The 16,786-nt window shown below is 40.8% G+C and overlaps 1 protein-coding gene across 1 annotated transcript in view; it reads left to right on the forward strand.

Moving 5' to 3' along the window:
* The window catches only part of NUP37 (nucleoporin 37), a 98,158-nt gene that overhangs the window by 69,852 nt on the left and 11,520 nt on the right, over positions 1–16,786 (forward strand). Inside the window, exon 6 of the mRNA XM_077472200.1 lies at positions 3,391–3,481. Within this exon, the coding sequence (XP_077328326.1) occupies positions 3,391–3,481 (91 nt within the window). The remainder of the gene's footprint in view (positions 1–3,390; positions 3,482–16,786) is intronic.

Here is a 16,786-nt window from a genome sequence, read left to right on the forward strand (position 1 = left end):
GTCATGGATTACATTACTGCTGCAGTTAGTGGCAATAGGATTGAAGGTATACTGAGTGAAATAAAGGGGCTGCCATTGCTGTCTTTGGCTTCGATACTCAATGAGTGTAAAGTCAGGACTCCCGACCTAATGTAAATATCTGTTTAAGGTCCATGCTTCAGAAATGAATAAAGCTGTTAGAACAGCATGACAATCAGACAAATGGTATTCTCAGAAAGGTCAGCAGTGACAGCCTTCATTTTTTTATTTTTTTTGTACAACCAGCAGCCTGTGGAGGCCCTGTTTTGCAGCCTACAATGCCCCAGCTAGACAGTCCCCAATGTAGAATGGCAGTGGGGGTGCCAAGTATTGGAATGCTCTTTCTCTTCCAGCACTCAGCACTGCCTGTCGCACAGAGTGATTTACTGCTTATCCATCTGGACAGGGAGTTCTCTGCCAACAGGAATAGTGTAGTTCCAGCCCAAAAGGAAGGGGGAAAAGAGCATGGGAACATGTCTTCAGCACTATTGTTGTCCCTTTCAGTGAAATTAGTGAAAAGGGGAAGGGGGTTTATTATTGCTGTCTGACACCAGTGAAGGGGTGAGGTTTATTATTGCTGCCTCTGCTCTGAGCTCAGTGCCACAAACCCTCCCAGCACATCACTTCTTTATAGGCTAGTGTGAGATAGGGATGCAGCTGCAGTAGCAGTTGAGCAGAAGGACCTCCGAGGACAATACTTATGGCTATCGCCTAATATTTGTGAATAAAAGAAGGTAAAATTTAGATGTGGCCCCCCACTTGGTTTGTGGATATAGATATGGTCCAGCCACCCCCTCTCACAACATCACCAGCGGTGCAATGTACAGTACATGAGGATGTCAAGGGCTTGACCACCTCGTGTGGGGAAAGGGAGAAGTGAGTGGAGCACACACTTCAAATATTTTGGCTGACTGGAGTTTAGCTGCCAGAGATGTTTTTGCATTTTTTTTATGCACGTTAAACTACACACCTTAAGCTTAAAGTTTAGTTTTAAATCCCCAAACAGTATATGCTTCCTGAAAGCAGAGGCCCTAAAGAAAATGTTGGTAGTTCCAACATTAGTGCATCGGTTTTTTGAGGCCACATGTTCAATAAAAAAAAATATACTAAAGTTCATTTTGGTGCACACAAACACAATATATTACCAATTCTTTTGTAAACTATAAAATAGGAGGTTGTACTAAGTAAAGAGATGCCAAATATTTTCACCTTTAAGACTGCGCAAGCCCATAGAACAGCAACAAGGATGGTACCCAAGATTTTCTATAGTTGACACATTTAGGACTCTTACGGGTCATCAGTTCAACTACTTGATCTCCGGGAAGGTTTCATTCCCTTCATGACCAGGGCATTTTCTTTTATTCAGCACTGCACTACATTAACTGCCGATTGCTCGGTCATGCAATACTGCATGCAAATTTAAAAAATATTTTTTTTCACACAAATAGAGCTTTCTTTTAGTGGAATTTAACCACCAGTGGGGTTTTTAATTTTTGCTCTATACCGTAAACAAAAAAAATAACGGGAAAAAAAAAAAAGTTTCCCTTTGTTTCTGTTGCAAACAAATCTTTGTTCATAAGTTTAAGCCAACATGTAGTCTGCTACATTTCTTTGAAAATTACCCAATCAGTGTATATTATTTAGTCTGTGTGAAAGTTGGAGTCTACAAACTATGGTGTGTGTGTGTGTATATATATATTTGAAAGTTTATCAGTCCTGATGTACTGATGGCCTATCTCATTTCTTGAGGCCCCGAAATGCCAGGACAGCATAAATACCCCCCAAATTATCCCTTTTTGGAAATTAGACTTTAGTAAGAGGCATGGAGAGTTTTTTGAAATTGTAATTTTTTTGGAAACATAAGAAATTTAAAACGTGGGGGAAAAAAAAAAAACAATTTTTATTTATTTGCATACTGTCACCAATATAAAATAAAGGTCATGATATGCAATCATGTATATACAAATGTAAAAATTAGATGATTAGAACAGTGACCTGAAAATCCTGTCATTCGCCACCATCCACCACCGTAGTGATCTTAAATATCAGTGCCTCCACCAACAGCTGAAAGGCTCGCTTACCAGCTCCTATTGATCACTCATTACGAGGGATCGTTTGCACTTGTGGCTTTAGCCCAGCCAAGGCCTTTCTCCAGGTCCAGATGGTCTCCCAACAAGATCACCCCTTGGCACCATATAAGATTTGAAGATTTCTCACTCCGGTTCCAGGTGATGCATCTTCTCCAGAAACACAAAGACTGAGTCTTTGGAGCTGATAAGCGAGCCTTTCAGCTGTTGGTGGAGGCACTGATATTTAATATCGCTACGGTGGTGGATGGCGGAGATTGACATCAGGATTTATTTTCACATCACATGGACTGTTCTAATCATCTAATTTTTACATTTGTATATACATGATTATATAATAGCGCAACCTTTATTTTATGTTTACGCACTGTGTATATGTCTTGCAGAAGGTTTGCTGATTACACGTTTCATTCAGAATATTTTTATTTTTTATACAGTCACCAGTGCAGTACAACATCGTCATAGGACTAGTGTGACAGTGATCAGTGATATTGACTGGTGACCGTATGTAATAAAATAAAAAAAAAAACATTTTTAACAGATTTTTTTACATTTACTCTCATCAGAGTAGTTTAGTGTCACCAGGGTGACACTGTACTATTCTGGGGGGATGGTGATCAGGGATTTTTTTATTTTTATTTTTTTACACTGTTATTGATAATCACTGTTATAAGCAATTATTATATCTGTCATGAATGGCTTTTATTCATGACAGCTTGTTTACTATTGTGATGCTGCAAATGGCTACAGCTAATTGCATGGTACAGGGTGCTGTGATTGACCCAGGTACCATGGGATAGCTGTGGGCCAATTACGGAATCACAATAGCAAGGAAGCCATTCATGACAGTTTTGCTTACATTTAAAGGAGAAGTACAGCCAAAGCTTGTTTGGCTGTACTACTTCTGTGGATCACAGGAGTGTAGTTCTTTCTGCTCTCCTTTGACCCGGTTTCAGCAAATAGCTGGCTGAAACCCACTGCCGGCTGATGTCAGAGCTGGTCCAGACTGGGAAAAGATTGCGATAGATGGGGTTGGGATCCTCATTGACTGTCACCCGGCTCAGCCAGCCACTGAGAGCCGGAGCCCGCTGCTAAAGTTAACTATGAATATTGGGCCAAGAATTCTTACCTTCACTCCGGCGTGCATGGTGATATGTAACATTTGACATTTTCATATGTAGGTGCTCCTTATGTGTGTGTTGAGGGAAGGGAAAGGAAGGGAGGAGGGGGGGGGGGGGTCTTAAATGGTTCTACTTTTAATATTTTGCCTTTTTGTTTATTTTAGAATTTGGGATTTAGGAGGAAATCAGATTGCAATGTTTATGCTACGATCACCTGGGATGAGTGTAGCCTGGCATCCAGAAGAAGCATTTAAGGTTTGAATTAGTCAATTTTTAATGGAATCCAGTACATTTAAATCATGTTAATTTTAAATAGAAGTTCTGATTCAATCCTCTATATACTGATTTAGTTTATCACCAGTTATATTCTGTGCACAAAGGGTCGCTGCATTGTAATTCATTTTATTGTTACACTCGCTGTGACACTGCATTTGGCTATGGGCATAGCCTGGAGAGTAATAACAGGAATACATTTTTTTTTCACATCTGCAGATGTTGAAGTGGCTGCGTTGACCATTTTCCACTAACAAAGATAATTGTGTGGATTTTTCATCTCTGTATATATGTGTTAAGTCAGGTAGTTGTGTGCTTATGGCTAATGCTGGTGGCTGCGGGTATACAGTAAATGCACTACTGCCTGTGTTATGTGCAGCCAGTTTTCAGGAGGGGTATGTTCACATCTACCATTACATTTTTCTTCCCCACTTTACTTTTTTACTGCTTGCTTATAATATATTCCTGTAGCCAAGGGTTCGGAACTAATTACAGACCCCCAAAAGATTTCCCAGTATGTACCCTTACCACCTTCATCGAACTGTCAAAATCAAAAAACATTAGCACCAGTAAGACTTCAAAAAATAGCTTGCTTTTAGTTTATATATGATTTTCAACTGTTCTGCTATTTGTAAGGATTTTGTTACTCAAGTCACAGCTTGAAACCTTGGTGCAGTTACTAGCATTGTTGCTTTCATATCATCGGACGTATTAAGTCAGATTTCTTTTCACTTTGATTTCAGGTGTAATATAACAGAGAATAATGATTGAGAGATTGCCTCCTACACCCATCATTTGGTTTCTATACTTCTAGAAAAACCCACATAATATAAGATCCTGGGAGTGATAAGTGGCCTACGGTACCTAAACCCAAAATATGGGGAGGTGCATCCAAAACACTGCACAACAAGAAACCACAAAGGATAAAGCAGGCTAAGGCTACCATATACCTTTACTGAAAATGAGACATTGTGTAAGAATAATGTGCCAGTGATAAAAACCCAATACCCTTGGGTCACCTACCTCCCCCTCAGTGTCCCAACACCCACTCACACCCCCCCACCCTTAGGCCTCATGCACACTGGACTTTAAAATAACTTTATAAAAAGGCCAGTAGCTTTGCAGTGAGTTTTGTAATGTTTTTTCAATAGCATTTTTCCGCATTAGCGTATTTTTTTTTGTATTTCAATGGATTAAAAACCATTGGCGAGCAGCGTTTTTGAGTGTTTATCAACTTTTTTGATATTGGAGCGTTTTTACAACTGAAAAACTCCTCTCAGAACCCACTACTTGGGGGGGGGGGGGGGGGGGGGGGTTTAAAGCCGAAAAAGCCCCAGCAATAAACTGCTGATAACAGCCTATGTGTGCAATGACACATAGGATAACATAACAGGGAGTTTATTAACTGTAGAAAAAAACGTCTGAAGCCAAAAACAGCTGCTGTTAAAACCATCCAATGTTCATGAGGCCTTATAATTGCCAACCCCCACCCAACTCCTAGCCACGTGATGGGGCTCTGATAGGACTCTAAATTTAAAAACGGGGAGGGGCTCAGGGTAAGGGAGAGAGGGAGGGGCCGGACCACAGGGCTAGGAGTTGGGTGGGAGGGGGAATGTTGAGAGGGAGGGAGATGACCCAGGGTATTGGTTTAGATCACTGGCATGTTATATGTCGCGTTTTCAATAAAGGTATATGGTAGCTTTAGTAGGTGCTTTATGCTTTGCATTTTCTTTTCTGGTTCCTATACTTCCCCAAAGGATATGAATATCCCCAGTTAACATCCTCTGTTGTAGAAAAAGATGTGTTTAAAGTGGATATAAACCCCCACATTCATCCAGTGAAGTGAACAGCCTCAGATGATACACAGAGATGAAACAAATCCTCCTACATAAGTTTTACATGTATATCTGCTGTCTTCAGCTATATATAGTTTATAAAGTGCACATCATGTTAGAGTTTCCACTTCCTCATTCAGCAGTAGCAGTGTAGTGTTGGATTACACTGGGAGACAGCTGATTGGAGGAAAGGCACACACTCGCCTCTCCATAGGCAGAGACTTTCAGAGCTATCCTGTGAGTAGAGCAGCTTTCTGCAAATTTATTTATAGAACCCACCCTGACACAAAATTTAGTCTGGCTTTATCGCGTGTCTCGGGAGAACTTGTCAGAAGTTATCATGCTAATAACAGAAGAACGGAGCAGGAGAAAGCCAATGGGACTCAGTACTTTGAAGAGAGATAAGAAAACACTAAAAATATATGTGCTCAGCTCAAATTTCATGAATCGGGTTCACATCCACTGTTAGATTAATGAATGATCTTCAGAAGTGGGAATAATTGGAATAATTAATTTATAAACACATATTGTAACAGGGATATGTTGAAGCTCAGGCACATCATGTTCCACAAAGTGGACATTTACCAACCTGTAGCACTGCGTTATGAAAAGTATGGAATACCCAAGACCCCCTTTACACCTGAGCGATTTTCTGTTTTTAGCTCTAAAATGCTAAATATACCAAATCCCATTGATCTCAATGGCCCTTGTTCACATCTGAGTGGTCTGTCACCTGATTTAAATTGCCTGTTGAGCAAAGGATTGATCCCATGAAGCAGCACATCAATGCAGACCCACTGGTATTGGAATGGCACACATTTTCCATTACCGTTTCACACTGAATCAAACGCCTGTCACTCAGAAACCTAGATGAGCTCCTTTTTGGCAGATTGGGCCCTATAGACTTCAATAGGAATGCCTGAAAATGTGACATGAGCGTTTTCAAGCATTTTGTCACGTCTTCTGCTCAAACAGCTCTTCACCCTTAACCACTTCCCGTTCGCCGGTTGTCAAATGACGGCTGGGCGGCGCGCGGCTCTCATTGTGGGTGGACGTCATATGACGACCCTGCGGCAATCGGTGGTGTGGTGTCAGTCTGACACATCACTACACCAATCTCTGTAAAGAGCCTCTGACGGAGGCTCTTTCCCATGTGATCAGCCATGTCCAATCACGGCTGATCACGATTTAAACAGGAAGAGCCGTTGAATGGCTTTGCCTCTCTCGCATCTGACAGACGCGAGTAGAGAAGAGCCAGTTGCTGCTTTCCTGTCCGGGGGGTCTGTGCTGATTATCAACACAGCTCCCCCTTGGATGCCCACCCAGGACACACCAGGATGCCATCAGATCACCAGGGATGGCCACAACACTGGACCACCAGATATGCCACCCTAGACCACCAGGGAAATGCCCATCAGTGCCCATCCCCAATGCCTGCCAGTGCCATCAGTGATGCCCAGCAGTGCCACCTTATCAGTGCCTATCAGTGAAGGAGAATACTTTTTCTCTTGTATTCACCGACTGACACAGCTTCTTCTCTTTAGACCATTGGGTTGTTATGCCATCTTCAGGAGAGGACTAGGCCTTACATGTTAACGTGATAATAACTAGAACTTCTAGTTCCGCCCAGTTTTATTTTGCCTAGTGAAGGAGAAGGACCTAGGAATCCTGATGGGCCCATGTTAGAATATTATTCCAAATTCATAATTCGGCACTTATAGTTATTATATTATATTTATGGCAAGCTTGCAAAACATATTTGGTTTTATGATTAATCAATAAAAATAGTATGTGTGAATGACCTTGATCAAGTGTTCAGTGAAACCTATCCTCATCTAAAGCTGCGTTAGTAATACGTTTCTGATGTAGCCAATTTGAGTATGACATGTATGGTATCTTGGTACAGAATGTCATGAGAAGACAAAAATAGATATGTGTCTATGTAGCTAAAGCAATGATACATTGTGGATTATATCTTGTTAAAATAAGTTTAGAGTAGTCTCAGTCATGTTAATACATATTAGTATATAGTTATTTAATGTAAAGTTGCTAATATGTGCTCATATTATGTAAATGTATGGTTATGACATTATATGAACAGCACATTATGTCAAGTATGGAGTGTTACATGTGAGCTTGTCAATCAAGCTCCATATGACTCTCTGAGTTAGTATCTACTTTTGGATCACACGTTGCAGAAGTTAGCAGAAATGAATGTGTGCCATACAAGGTTCTAAGTTTGTGAGGTTATGACGTTCACATGTAACATATAAGCCTATGTTTCCAGATTGAAGGGGCACTCACACGGACACTCACTCACACTCAGACACCCACACACACACCCACTAAAGAGATGATACTGACATATTCACACAGAGACTGATGAATTGGGACAGCTGAATTCTGCCAGAAGTCTAAGAACGTAATTTCCTGTTTCTTCTTGAAGGACACACAAGACAGGATGGTCAGAAGGCAGCAGCCATTGAAACATACATGCTTTCATGAGCTTATTACAGCTTTATAACTATTCTAAAGGCTTTCACACTGTAGAGCATGGAGCAGCAGTTTTGGGGCGGTTTGCAGGCGCTATTTTTAATGCTATAGCACCTGCACAATGCTTCAGTGTGAAAGGGGTCTAAAAGTGATCAAAAAAACTTTTTTTTTTTTTTTTTAAACCACTTGACTACTGGGCACTTAAACCCCCTTAATATCAAGACCAATTTTCAGCTTTCGGTGCTCTCACATTTTGAATGACAATTACTCAGTCATGCAACACTGTACCTATATGAAATTTTTGTACTTTTTTTTTTCACACAAATAAAGCTTTCTTTTGGTGGTATTTAATCACCACTGGGTTTATTTTTTGTGCTATAAAAGAAAAAAGACAATAAATTCTGTAAAAAAATAAAAAATTCTCAATTTCAGTTATAAAATTTAGCAGATAATTTTTCTTCATAAATTTTGGCCAAAATTTATACTACTACATATCTTTGGTAAAAATAAGTACAAATTGGTGGATATTATTTGGTCTTTGTGAAAATTATAGAGTCCACAAGCTATGGTGCCAATATCAGAAAATTGATTACACCTGAAGTACTGACGGCCTATCTCATTTCTTGAGACCCTTACATGCCAGAAAAGTACAAATACCACCCAAATTACCCCTTTTTGGAAAGAAGACCTTCCATGGTATTTAGTAAGAGGCATGGTGAGTTTTTTGAAGTTGTCATTTTTTCCCACAATTCTTTGCAAAATCAAGATTTTTTTTTTCACAAAATTGTCATATTAGCAGGTTATTTCTCACACACAGCATATGCATACCACAAATTACACCCCAAAACACATTTTGTTATTACTCCCGAGTATGGCGATGCCACATGTGTGAGACTTTTACACAGCCTGGCCACATACAGAGGCCCAACATGCAGGGAGCACCGTCAGGCGTTCTGGACCACCCAGGCCAATTCTGACATTTTTCTCCTACATGTAAGAATCATCATTTATTTGCTAGAAAATTACATAGAACCCCAAAACATTATATATTTTTTTTGGCAAAGACTCTAGAGAATACAATGGCGGTTGTTGCAACTTTTTATCTCGTACGGTATTTGCGCAGCAATTTTTCAAACACGTTTTAAAAAAAACAAAACAGTTTTGTGCTTTAAAAAAACAAAACAGTAAAGTTAGCCCAATGTTTTTGCATAATGTGAAATTGCACACGCTCGTGGAATGGCGGCAAACGTTCCTACTTAAAAATCCCCATAGTTGACGCTTTAAGTTTTTTTACTGGTTACATGTTTTGAGTTACAGACGAGGTCTAGGGCCAAAATTATTGCACGCACTCTAATGTTCGCAGCAATACCTCGTGTGTGCTTTGAACACCGTTTTCATATGTGGGCGGGACTTACGTATGCGTTCGCTTCTGCATGCGAGCACACAGGGACAGAGGGACGCTTAAAAAAAATATTTTTTTTAATTGTTCATTTTACTTTATTTTAATTTGACACTTTTTTCCCCAAAAATTAATTTTTTGATCACTTTTATTCCGGTTACAAAGAATGTAAACATTCCTTGTAATATGAATATGGCAGGTCCTCTTTACAGTGAGATATAGGGTCAATAAGACCCCACATCGCACCTCTAGACTGGGAAGCCTGAAATAAAAAAAACTATTCTGGCTTTGATCGTATTGGCAAGTCAGTAGAAGCAACGGCGGGAGGGGGGAGTCCCCTCGCCTCCCGTGAGAACAATCAAGCAGCGGAACAGCCACTATGACCATTTTTATGGTGTAGGAAATCGCTGGCTGAAAAAGCTGATGTCTGAATGATTCCTGTAGCTGCAGGCATTATTCAGATATCACCGCACAAATTCAAGGATGTCATATGACAGCCGGCGGGCGGGAAGTGGTTAAAATGCATTTCCTTTTTAACACAAAGTTGTCCATTTTATACAATATTTCTAACACATAGCATGTACATACCAAAAATCACACCCCAAAATTCTCCTACTCGATTTGATACCACATGTTTGAGACTTCCACAGCCTGGCCACATACAGAGGCTGAGTACAGCCGAGAATGGCTGAGCATGACTGGGTATCACCGAGTATTGCAGGGTATCACCGAGTATAGCTGGGTATTGCAGAGTATCACCAGGTATGTCTGGGTATTGCAGAGTATGGCTGGGTATTGGCAGGGCATTGCAGAGTATTGGCAGGGCATTGCAGAGTATTGGCAGGGCATTGCAAAGCATTGGCAGGGAATTGCAGAGTTAATTGTTGGTTAGCAGCGCTGTGGGCACTAGAGATCCAGCCCACAGCGCTGCTGTCAGTGATCTCTCCCCTCACATTATACTGATCGGTACAGAGAGGGGAGGGAGGAACCGGCGTCATGACATAACACCGGTTTGTTTACAAGTGAGCCGCGATACAGGAATTGAGATGCTGTATCATGACCTTAGACAGGCCGTTCATGCTGGAAAACTCTCCAACGTGGCTGAATCCTGAAAAGAAGAATAATTAAATTCTGCAAAGAAGAGTGGGCCAAAATTACTCCACAGCAATGTGAACGACTCATGGGCAGTTATTGCAAATGCTTGATTGCAATTGTTGCCACCAAGGGTGGCACAACCAGTTATTAGGTTTAGGGGGCAATTACTTTTTCACATAAAGCCAGGTAGGCTTGGACAGCTTTTTTCCCTTAATAAATGAAACCATCATTTAAAAACTGGATTTTGTATTCTCTTGGGTTATTTTTGTGTAATAATAAATCTTGTCTGATGATTTGAGTTATTTAAGTGTGACAAATATGCAAAAAAAAAAAAAAAAAATCAGAAAGGGGGCAAATATTTTTTCACACAACTCTATATCCTAATTTTCCTGTCACTTTGGTATTGTTCATTCAACCTTCTTTTTTTTTTTTTTTTTTTTTTTTTTTTTTTTTTTACCTTGGTCATTTTGCGAGTATGATTTTGGTCATTTTTTTTAAATTCGCAACATTACCTGCTACACCCACAGATTTTGGAAGGAAGTTCAACATCCTTACAGCTCTAACAGTAAAAAAACGATTGGCGCAGTTTAAGGTTGAACCTTTTCTCGTCCAACTTCATTGAGTGGCAACGTGTCTTCATGAGTGACCTGAGACTGAATAGTTTCCTCTCAATTCTGGGCTTACCATTAAAGTGGTTGTAAACCCTTACAAACCACTTTGACCTACAGGTAAACCTAGATTAACCACTTGCTTACTGGGCACTTAAACCCCCCTCAGTCCCAGACCAATTTTCAGCTTTCAGCGCTGATGCACTTTGAATGACAATTGCGCGGTCATACAATACTGTACCCAAATGAAATTTTTATCATTTTTTTTTCCCACAAATAGAGCTTTCTTTTAATGGTATTTAGTTACAGCTCGGAGTTTTATTTTTTGCTAAACAAACAAAAAAAGATGAAAAAAAAAAAAAAAATCATGTTTTAATAGTTTGTTATAAAATTTTGCAAACGGGTCATTTTTCTCCTTCATCGAAGTGCGCTGATTAGGCGGCACTGATAGGCTGCATTGGTGGGCACTGATGGGCTGCATTGGTGGGCACTGATGGGCTGCATTGGTGGGCACTGATGGGCTGCATTGGTGGGCACTGATAGGCATAGTTAAGGCGGCACTAATAGGCACAGATAAGGCGGCACCGATGGGCACAGATAAGGCGGCACTGATGGGCAAAGATGGGCACAGATAAGATGGCACGGATGGGTGGCACGGATGGGCACTGATAGGTACCACTGATAGATGGGACTGATGGGCACTGATGGGCGGCACTGCTGGGCACTGATGGGCGGCACTGGGGTGCAGCACCTTTGAGGCAGATTGTGGGCACTGTGGGTGGCACTGTGGGCACTATGGGCACTGCTGGGTGGCACTGACGGGAGGCACTTACTTTTATTCAGGATGGCACTTCAGCGGGCAGGTGGGCACTGGCAGGGGGCAGGTGGTTGCTTGTATTGCTGGCCGTGATCGGGACTGATGTCCCGATCACGGCCGCCGGTGATCGTTTTTTTTTTTTTTCTCCTCGCACTGTCAGCGCGAGGAGGAATAATAGCCGATTACCGGCTCCGTTCTATCACATGATCAGCTGTCATTGGCTGACAGCTGATCACGTGATAAGGGGTCGGGATCGACCCCTTCCACGGATCGGTGATCAGGCGAGTCTCATGGACTCGCCGATCACAGAGCGTGCCGCGCGCGCCCCTCAGGGGGCGCGCAGGCCGCTCGTGCACGGGACGACGTCAATAGACGTAGTCCCGGAAAAGTAGGTCCGCGCTAATGCCGTCATTTGGCAATAGCGCGGATCCCAAGTGGTTAAGGCTTACCTGTAGGTCCAAGAAATATCTCCAAAACCTATACGGTTTAGGAGATATTTGCCCGAAGACAGGCACCGTTGTCTACGGCGCATGCACCGTAGACAGCGGCGCGCAGGCGCACTGAGCGCGGCATTTCCAACAATGGAGCTGCCGCGCGTGTCGGCTCCCGTGCGCATGCGTGGGAGTGACGTCATCGCGGCTCCGCCGAATGACAGCGGCGGAGCTGCGAGACCCCACCTAAAAGATGGATGCGCCGGACTACAGGGGACAGCGGTGACATCGCTGGCTCCTGTGTCAGGTAAGTGACACATAATGGACTACTATGCGATGCATAGTAGTCCATTATGCTTTGCCTTTGCAGGGAATGAAAGAGGAAGTAAACCCATCAGGGTTTACTTCCTCTTTAAGATATTTGTATATCACTATAATTTATCCTCTTAAAAGAAGTAAAGGTTTATTTTTTTAGAAGTGGAAAGGAATGTAGAAATGGCGCTTTCCCCTTTTATCTTGAAATAAAAAAGGTGCTATTCAAAAGCATATTTTTTGTAGTGAATCCTAAAATGAGTCTGTAAAATAATGATGACGATTGTAAAAATAGTGAAACCTTGTGTTTAGACCCTCAGCCGCCTGTTGGTGGACAGTGATTTTTATGCATTAGACCCTCTAGTGGATTTAATCTACAAATGATCTAAATGATTTAGACAATCTGTTTACCGTAAACTGTGAAATTATTGTAATCATACAGAAAGTGACTGTTCCTTCAAAAACAATACAAAACACCTAAATAGAATTGACACCCAAATAGCATGTGAAATTGAAATATTATTTCCCGTTAATGATTATGGGGTGAAGGTTGTGTCCCCAGCTGTTCTCATCAGATTGTGTTGAAAGAAATATATAAAAATAAATAAATAAAAGTGTTTATATATAAAAATAAATGTGTATATGTTTTAGTATGCTTGACCCTCTGTTGGGTCTTGGAAAGCCCTATGTGATATTTCCCTAAACATTTTTGGGGTGACTTAGTGGTGTGAATTTGAGAAATCAAAATGTAATAAATACTGTGAGGAAAAAAAAAACACATATATATATATATATATATATATATATATATATATATATATATATATATATATATATATATATATATATATATATATATGTATGTATAAATGTACTTCAATATAGAATATGTATACACACAGATACTCCAAATATAAAATACAAAATTAGATCGACAAATGCGTATCTATTAAATATACTAAGAATAAATAAAATTAAAGTCCATGAAAAAGTGACTTGTGCCCAAAGTGACAAGTGCTATGGCTAATCTTCTATAAGCTGGAAGGAAGGTGCCGGTGTGATAATCCGTGCAAATAGTGGTGATTTTGCACTCACCAGATGTTTTGCACCTAGGGGAACAGTAGCACTTACACAGTGTAAGCCCCTGTGTCGCTCTATGGTGCTGAAGTAGAAAAGATGTAGCTGGATAGCCGCACTCCGAATTATTCAACTTTATTTCAAAAATGTAATTAAAATCATAGCATCTAGGCTGGTAAACAGACTGACTGCACAGCCGCTGACATGTTTCACACCGAACACGGTGCTTAGTCATAGCTAATGAGCAGAATAAACATACAGAGCTATACACACACAAGCAATTAGACAAATGAATAAAATATGTGTATGACAAGATAGCAATTAAGGAAACACCTGTGAACATCCAAAGTCTGAAGATTAACATTTAAATGGATGAAAGGAAAAAGCCTTTTTCACCTAAAACACCAAAATCAAGCTGACATGTTGAAAGCATACATAATGGTAATAAATGAATGACATGATAAATCTTATCCTTAGGTGAAGAGGTATAGGTGTAACCTAAAGAAATAAAAAATTACATAAGTTAAAAACATTTTTCATTTTGTATGTTAAAAAAAAAAAAAAAAAATTATATATTTTCACACGCATTGGCAGACACACAAAAAAAGAGAGAAAGAAACAAACTCTCAATGTGTGTGCATGCCGATACATGGGGCTCATTGAATGTCAAAACCACCAGAGAAAAACACACAAAAAATATTCCCTAAAAATGACACATCCCAAAAAAGGTTTCATAATAGAAAGATTGCAAATATCTCATTATTGGATGTGTCTACTTAGGTCTTCTCCTATGATACAATGCATAGATATCAAAAATAAAAGTAAATATAGGAATAGACCAAATGAACGATTGATATCGAATGTTCTAAAACCAAGGGCAGGTTCAATGCGAATATCATTATACCGACAGGTATAAGGAGCTGATACAAAAACCCTGTTGATTGATCACACACCCAACATAATATATCAGCTGTGTGATTATCAAACGAATGACAAACATGTCTAATAGGATATTAATTAACATAAAAAATACTGATATTCATAATCACTGCAGAGAAAAATGCTGCAATATATGCATACAGCCCTATTAAAAAAACAGTCTCAATCGAATAATTGGCCTGTCCTCAATGTAAAGCAATTCTAATAAATGGAAAATGGTGAATAAACTCTGGCAGAAACATAATAAAATGAGCCCAGCAGAACCAGATGAAAAAACCTGTCAGCAGCACACCAACAAACAGTGAAATGGGAGCCATACACATTAGCTTAGTAAATACTGGGCAATCAATATGTGGAAAATTCACTCATAAAAGAATGAAATGTCCCACTCAAAGTTAAGGCCCATAGGCTGCCTCGTATGGAGATAGAATATCCAATAAACCTCCCTTTTGCATAACAGACTAAACCTATCACCCCCTCTTTTAGATAGTGACTTTTTCCAACCCCTGAATGCGTAAGCCACTGACATCCTTATCATGGCAAAGATTCCAATGCTTCGCCACATTAGTGGGTGGTTTTTGGAAATGTCATAGAGGTAGTCATATAATCTGTTCTCAGTCTTCGTGTTGTGCGTCCAACATACTGTATGCAACATTGTTCACACGTAACCACGTAAATAACGAATTTAGTGTTACAGTTAATGAAGGCCAAAGTGACAAGTGCTATGGCTAATTTTCTATATGCTGGAAGGAAGGTGGCGGTGTGATAATCCATGCAAATAGTGGTGATTTTGCACTCACCAGGTGTCTTGCACCTAGGGGAACAGTAGCACTTACACAGTGTAAGCCCCTGTGTCGCTCTATGGTGCTGTTCTTGAACCTTCAGTCTTTCAGCATGTATCATCATCACGCTCATATTATCCATATAAAAAACAGGAGTGTTTCATAGCGCAATACCGTTTGCAAATTGCGTTTTGTTTGTAAAGAAATGTACTTACATTCAATACAATATGACATGCAAAAATTTGTGATAGCAGCCGCAGCTTTCCCGGAAGAGAGAGTGTGCATACGTCCTATGGCCATTCCCTACGCGTTTCGTCTTTTTTTCCCCCCATTTATAATACTTACCTAGATGGATGATGCATTGGTCAGATGCTGCATCTGTCCCCCGGCACATCTACACTGTAAACCGAGCGATTGAACATCGCCAATCACACGATTTTCAAAACTCCGAGAGCTGCAGACTGTCAGTCACAGCTCTCTGCTCATCTCCCTCTGCGCTCATTGGAGCGCTGAGCTGTGGAGGGGGCGGCGCGGACCATCTCAGCAGCTCGCTAAGAGGCTGAGACGGGTGTAAGTGTGAAATCTGTGACGTCAGTAGAGAGCGGACTTCAACCCACTCTCTGCTGAAAATGGGTCACAGCACTAAAAAACTAATTGTACTCCTATGATCCATAGGAGCAGTACAGCTAAACAAGCTTTGGCTGGACTTCTTCTTTGTGTCTCTTCTCCAGGGAGAATAAGGTTAATTCTTGTTGTCACTCCTCATAACTGAGGTCCTCCAGCCCTCTTGTTAGCTTTGTTGCCCTTCTCTGGACTCTTTCCAGTTCTAGTACATCCTTCCTGAGGACGGGTGACCAAATATGAACCACATACTCAAGATGTAGCCAAACAAGAGTTTTGTAATGTGGTAGACTTATAGTTTTATCTCTTCTGTAAATGCTATAAATACTTATAATAAACTTGTCACCAGGTAATGCACTAGCTTCTGTGCCCTTTTGGTTTTATTTTACTGTGTGCTAGAAATATTCGCCACTCTAAAGAGGTCTGCATCTGGTAATGCCAAGAATGATCAGGGAGATTTTTTTTATATTGACACAACTCCTGGCCCCAGCATATGCTTAGTGCTATGGCGTCATTTATGTGGATTCTTCTTTAACTGCTTGCCAACCAGTGCATGGCGCTGGTAGGCAAAAGGGCATACAGGTATGTTCCTTTCAAGAAGTGGTGTCGCGCCCACGAGCCACGGTCTCTGTGACCATGGGTCCTGCGGACACGACGTCTGCCGGGTGCCCACGATTGTGTCGCAAGGAGAGAGAACGGGGAGATGCTTTTGTAAACAAAGCATTTCCCCGTTCTGCCTAGAGACGGGACAGAGATCACAGCTCTCTATCATCGAGAGCAGTGATCACTGTCCTGCATGTTACAGCCCAGCCCCCTATCAGTTAGAATCACTCCCTAGGACACACTTAACCCCTTCACTGACCCTTAGTGGCTAACCC

This window comes from Lithobates pipiens, unplaced genomic scaffold, assembly GCF_037356315.1.
Source record: "Lithobates pipiens isolate NorthernLeopardFrog02 unplaced genomic scaffold, aLitPip1_a1.2 Scaffold_8, whole genome shotgun sequence".
Taxonomy (NCBI): domain Eukaryota; kingdom Metazoa; phylum Chordata; class Amphibia; order Anura; family Ranidae; genus Lithobates; species Lithobates pipiens.